At 36.2% G+C, this 6,775-nt stretch overlaps 1 protein-coding gene across 1 annotated transcript; it reads left to right on the forward strand.

Moving 5' to 3' along the window:
* Nucleotides 1-4,176: 4,176 nt before the first annotated feature.
* Nucleotides 4,177-4,773, forward strand: LOC111460070 (basic form of pathogenesis-related protein 1-like). Its single transcript, XM_023103158.1, has one exon. The coding sequence runs from the start codon at nt 4,177-4,179 to the stop codon at nt 4,771-4,773; it is 597 nt and encodes a 198-aa protein (XP_022958926.1).
* The last annotated feature ends 2,002 nt before the right edge of the window (nt 4,774-6,775 follow it).

Raw genomic sequence — 6,775 nt, forward strand, 5'->3', positions numbered from 1 at the left:
TGAACAAAATACACCCTTTGTTCGACACTTTTGACTACAATTTTGAGGCTAACAATTTCTTTGTTTGACATAGCTAAGTTAAGTTCATGGTCTGATAACCATGTTAAGAATCACGAATCTCTACAATGGTATATGATAGTTGTCCACTTTGAACATGAGATTTTCTCATAGGTTTGCTTCGGGCTCCTAGAGATGTATTCTTTACTTATAAATCTACGATCATTTCCGAACAATCTTCAATACTGAGAACACCAGCCACCAGCCAATTCCTGTTCTAAGTCACTCAAAAGAAATGCCCTCGGCAGAGATGTGAAAAACCAGTCCACGGTGTTTTTGAACTCCAAATCGAGAGATGCACGGCGGCATTTAACTCCGCTGCACTATGAGACTCACACCGGAGACAAAGGCCCACTGTCGCAACCTAAACTTTTAAAAAAACATACATATTCATAAACTTTGAAAAGAGTAGGATAAGAAAATGTTTAAGAATTTGTTATTTCCTAAACTTTGAAAAGAGTAGGATAAGAAAATGTTTTAACAATTTGTTATTTTAAAAGTGTCTAATAAGTCTCCAAATTTTAAAAAACTAACAATTTTTAATATGAAAATTTAACCTATTCAACTACTATTTTAAAAATGATGAATTTATGGGCTAGAATGGAAAGTTTAATGGATCACGTCAGACTAATCGTAGTGCAACCAAGTGAGTCAATTGGGTTAGCCACTAGCCGACTCTACCACACTCTACCACTAAACTTAGCCAAGCCCTAAACTTAGCCATGTCAATAGAATACTCAAATGTCGAACAAACGACTCCAAAAGAAAATGGAAAAGAAAAGGAGTCGAGGGGAGGTGTTGGATGAAAGTCCCACTTAGGGAATTTAAGGAATGATCATGGGTCCATTGGGGTGAACTCAAAGTGGACTTGGATCAAAGTCCCACTCGGCGAATTTAGGGAACGATCATGGGTCCATTGAGGTGAACTCAAAGTGGACAATATCTTCGTAATGGTATGATATTATGTGCTTTCTTACCAATACTGCAAAAATAAATGGAGAATTACCAAGTTTTAGGAACCATCCATCTCTACACTGATATGATACTGTCTACTTTGAGATTAAGTACTTTCTGCTTGTTGTCCTGTGAGATTATTCCTTACTTATAAATTCATGATCATTTCTTAAAGACTCTCTCTTAAAAATTTTACACACGGAGAATAGCTCCCATAATAGCTGTCAAATGTTGTTTGAAGTCAACGGGAATAAATGCCCACGACCGAGATGCGAAAAACCAGTCACAATGTTTCGGCCTCCAAATCGGGAGACCCACGACGGCGATTGGCTCTGCTGCACATAACTCAATAGTAATTAAGATATACTCGATGGTATTAATAACACATGCGGAAGCAATTTGGATTTTAGGCACTTTTAGAACATCAATTATAATAAATAACTAGCATGTTCATAAGTATTAAAACTTAATGAGTTTAAATACTAACCTTTTGTAGTTCAAACTCCTTTTTCCTCATGAACCGGTTTCGAACCACCACTAGTGTCTTTTCCACTATCCTCCGGCCTTAGAACGGGATTGTGGAATCCGGTGAGTGACAAAACTTGGGAGGGATTTTGTATATGTGAAGAGAGTGTTTGTGAGAGGTTTTTCTCAAGGTTTTTCACCAAGAAGAAGAAGACGTTCCATGTACCATGATCACTCTATTTAAAGAGTCATGTTTGCATGTTTATGCAAATTTGAGATCACCAAATTTTGACACTTAAAATTCCACTCAAATGTTTGGGATTATGGGGGCAAGCAAGCATGTTTGAGTTAACCAAATTTTGACACTCAAAATTCCACTCAAACTTGTGGGGTTTAATCGGCAAGCATGAAAGTTTGGTTAAACCAAATTTTGACACCTCAAAATTCCACTAGCATGGATTTTTCCATTAAATGAAGTCAACATTTTGACTTTCTTCATTTTAATTCAACAATTAATTTGAATAATAAATTTCTAATTAAAGTAACATTAAATGATTAATTAAACTATTTAATTAATATTTAATATTAATTCATTTGCCAATCTCAATCAATCATGACACATAATTGATTAAGATATTTAAATCTTATTTAAATATCTCAGATTCTCTCTTTTTGTTAAGTCGTCAATAAAACAAAAATGCGGTTTAATATATCGTATATATGTAACGCGTATTCCCTAATTTAAATTCGAACACTTCGAACTCACTCGTCACACTGTTTTATGGTTTAGTCCGATATGAGCTAGCAGAGGGACCTAATGGACCTATAGATCATGGGCTCCAACGATCCAAGATTAACTGGCTAAACTCATTAACCTTGTTAACCAACATTCGTTAACTACTAGGACATTCCACTATAGCCTAGTAGTTGCACTCCCCTCACTATAGATATATTTCTGTCCATTTGATATAACCATGATTAGTAAGTCGATCCTTCACAGGTTGTTCGTAACTAGAGCTTGGTCAATTTACCATTTTACCCCTAAAGTTACTTCTTGTTCCTCATGTCTCATTGATCCTCTAATGAACAATTGGTTTGTGGTCCAACCAGTAAACCGAATCCCTCTCAGGCTAATGAAAGGGTGGGGCCCCTTGTTCAAGACCTAGAGTCAGTGCTTAAGAAAACTACCTCTCTTCTATCCCTAAAAGTGGGTAGGAGTGAGTTCCATCTTGCACCCCACGTCCCCAGCCATTCACCCAGTCTTACCCCTGAAATGGGAAGCCTATTGCATCGCGAACTAGAGCCACTCTCACACATGAAAATCTAAGGATAATTCTGAATAAACAGGAGTTCATGGTTAGTTCAGGATTAAAATCGAGTTACCTAGGTTATCGAATGAAAAGAAAATCAGTCTCTACAGTAAACGACATTATAAAGTGAGAGTGGTTTTCTTTATGGTCTGATCTTATGAAATACTCATTGCATAGGACGCCCCCACTCACATGTCTCCACATGTACAATTTAGTGATCACATTGTTTATATCATATACAAAAGTGGGCCGCATTCATAGTGTCCCCAGAATAAGGTACTCAGCCTTATCCTTATACTATAGATCATTTTGATTATATATTTGAACTTGATCCACTCTTATGTCTCTACATATAGTTCAAGTAATCATACTATAGCCAAAGTGTTCTTATTTTATTGGATTTAGATTAATGATCGTAAAGTTCACTTTATTCAATAACAATCTTTACTGAATAAACAACAATAATAACTTTATTGAAAATAGAATATGTTTTTGTTTACAAACTATGAGTTTTAGGACATAAAACCCAACAAACTCCCACTTGGCCTAAAACTCTAGTGGGTTTTATAACGTTGAGTAGAGAGAAATACAATAAACTAGGGCATCACATACTCATGCCTTTTCTCCCACTTGCCCTAGATTACATAACTCGTAGTTCTAGACTCACTAGGTGCCCTTCAAACACTTCAGCCGTAAGGGGCTTTGTAAATGGATCAGCAATGTTGTGCTCTGAAGCTATTTGTGTGACGATCACATCTCCTCGTTGCACAATCTCCCTTATGAGACGATATTTGCGCTCAATATGTTTTCCTCGCTTATGGTTTCTTGGTTCTTTTGAATTTGCAACTGCTCCACTGTTATCACAATAAAGAGTGACGGGAAGATGCATATTTGGAACGACTTCCAAATCAGTTAAGAACTTCCTAAGCCATACAGATTCTTTCGCTGCTTCACAAGCAGCAACATACTCAGCCTCCATGGTGGAATCAGCAATGCAACCTTGCTTTATGCTTCTCCCTATTATTGCTCCTCCGTTCAAAATTTTAAGAAAATATTAACATTATTTACTTATTTTTGAACATGTAATTAACCAATTCAATTTTAATATATATTTTAAAAAATTGGAGAAGAATAAATAAATAAAATTATAAAACTAAATAAAACAATAAATATATACCTACAAGTAAAAGTGTATCTTTTAATATTAACCATAATCAGGCGGATTAAGTTTCATTAATCCTAAAAAAAATTCATAAACTAGCTAAATCTAGAAAATTTTCACTTATTTGAACCTAATCAAAACAAAAATCTAGCCCGTAATTAAACATGGAAGCAAGAATGAATTTATTCTCTTTGAATTCCCAAGCATGGCATAATTAGTTAATAATTCATGGTTTTCTCCCTCACATTCCATATTAAGTTTTCTATCTCTATATACATCATTCCCTCATTCTCAATCTTCATCTCATCTCTCATTGGAATTACGTGGACTCAAACCCTTCCGATCATGGTCGCTTTCATTGCCACTTTCATTTTCCTCCTCGCCCTAACCAACGCTCAAAACGCCCCCGGTGACTACCTCGCGCTTCACAACCGAGCTCGAGCCCAGGTCGGCGTCGGCCCCATGCAATGGAGCAACACCGTGGCCGCGTACGCTCAAGCCTATGCGAAAAAAAGAAAGGGTGACTGCGCCATGATTCACTCAACCGGGCCGTACGGGGAAAACATAGCCGCGGGCTACTACCCTGAGTTTACTGGGGCAGATGCGGTGAAGCTGTGGGTGAACGAGAAGCCGCTGTATGATCATGCGTCGAATAAATGCGTGGGTGGTGAATGTGGGCACTACACTCAGATGGTGTGGCGGAGCTCGGTGCGGCTTGGATGTGCTAGAGTACCCTGCAAGGCTAATTCTCAGTTTGTTGTTTGCAATTATGATCCTCCTGGCAACTATATTGGGGAAAAGCCTTATGATTCTTGGGTGGTATGAAGAGATTTGGTTTTAAAAATTTTATGAATTGTAATAAAGTTTGTGAGAGAATCATCAATTTATTTATTGAAATAAAGCTACAATATTGTCTACAATAGTTATATTGTCTAGAGCATAAACTCTTATGACTTTGTTTTGACTTCCTTACTTATAAACTCATCATCATAGAGTTTTGCCTCTCATTAAGTACACCACATAGAGCCACCTTTGAAGCCTATAGATTACCTATGATCATAGAGCCTCTCCTCGAACAAAATACACCATAGAGCCTCCCCTGAAGCCTATGGATTTCTAAAAGAAACTCCCTTTAATCGAGACTCGACTTCTTTCTTCGGAGATCTTGAACAAAATACACAATTTGTTTGACACGTTTGACTACGATTTTTAGGCTTACAACTTTTTTGTTCGACATAGCTAAGTTAAATTCATAGTTTGATACCATGTTACTAATCACGAATCTCTACAATGTTATATGATATTTGTCCACTTTGAAAATAACATCATGGGTTTGCTTCAAGCGCCCACAAGAAGTCATGTTAATGAAAATGTATTCTTTAGTCATAAATCTATGATCATTTCCGAACCGTCTTTAACACTGAGAGCATCAGCCACTAGCCAATTGCTGTACCAAGTCACCCGGAAGAAATGACCTCGGCGGAGATGCAGAAAACCAGTCACGTTGTTTTCAGCCTCCAAATCGGGAGACCCACGACGACGGCGATTAACTCCGCTGCAATATGATACCCACACCGAAGACGAAGACGCACTACCGCAACCTACCGGTGTTTACTGGCTCTGAATATGGAGACCAACGGGGCTAGAGTAACTGCACCCTTGAATTATTTAGCGAAATAGAATGTTGTTTTTAAGTGAGGGATATGCAAGAGAATGCATTCAATGAGCTTAAGAAGAAATTAACTAGTGCACCATTACTTGTCTTGCAAAACTTTGATAAAACTTTTGAAATTGAGTGTGATGCAAGTGGTTTGGGCATAAATGCTATTTTGATGTAAGATGGAAAACCTTTAATATATTTAAGTGAAAAACTAAATGGGACAACATTGAACTATTCTACCTATGGTAAAGAATTGTTTGTTTTAGTCTGCACATTGCAAGTGTGACAATACTACTTATGGCTTAGAGAATTTATAATCCACTCTATTCATGAAAGTTTGAAGTATCTTAAATGTCATAGCAAACTAAATCATAGGCATGCAAAGTGGGTGAAGTTTATTGAAATATTGTCATATGTTATCAAATATAAGCAAGATAAAGATAATATGGTAGCTGATATATTATCTAGAATGTATAATCTCTTTACTTCTCTTAGTCCAAAAATTCTTGTATTTGAGTATATTAAAGAATTATATAAAGATGATGCATCTTATCTTGTGAAAAGAGCTGGGGATGATTATTATATGTTTCATGAATTTTTATTTAAGAAAAGTAAGATTTGTATTACTAAATGCTCTATAAGAGATTTGCAGGTAAAAAGAAGCACATGGTGACAGCTTACTGGGACATTTTGAGATTAATAAAACTTATAAGATGTTGCATGAACACTTCTCTTGGCCGAAGATGAAGCACAATGTTCATAAGTTTTGTAGCCAATATTTTAAATGCAAAGAAGCTAAATCTAAATCACAACCAAATGGATTGTATACTCCTTTGAATGTATCTAATGAACTTTAGACTAATATATTTATAGATGTTTGGTGCACACTAACAATGGTAAAGATAGTATTTTTGTTGTGTCAGACACATTTAGTAAAATTGTTTATTTTATTGTATGCAACAAGACGGATGATGTAAAACATGTTGCTGATTTATTCTTTAAGAAAGTAGTAAGATTACGTGGAATCTATAAAATAATTGTTAGTGACAAGGAGGTTACCTTTTTAAGTCACTCTTAGAAAGTATTGTGGGGGTAAATTGGGTACCAAGTTGTTTTCAACTGCATATCATCATCAGACTGATGGGAAAACGTGGTTAATAGAATATT

Source organism: Cucurbita moschata, unplaced genomic scaffold, assembly GCF_002738365.1.
Source record: "Cucurbita moschata cultivar Rifu unplaced genomic scaffold, Cmos_1.0 Cmo_Scf00002, whole genome shotgun sequence".
Taxonomy (NCBI): Eukaryota; Viridiplantae; Streptophyta; class Magnoliopsida; order Cucurbitales; family Cucurbitaceae; genus Cucurbita; species Cucurbita moschata.

Coding starts and splice junctions, on each gene's coding strand:
- LOC111460070 (XM_023103158.1), top strand. CDS start 4,177: ATGGTTTTCTCCCTCACATTCCATATTAAGTTTTCTATCTCTATATAC.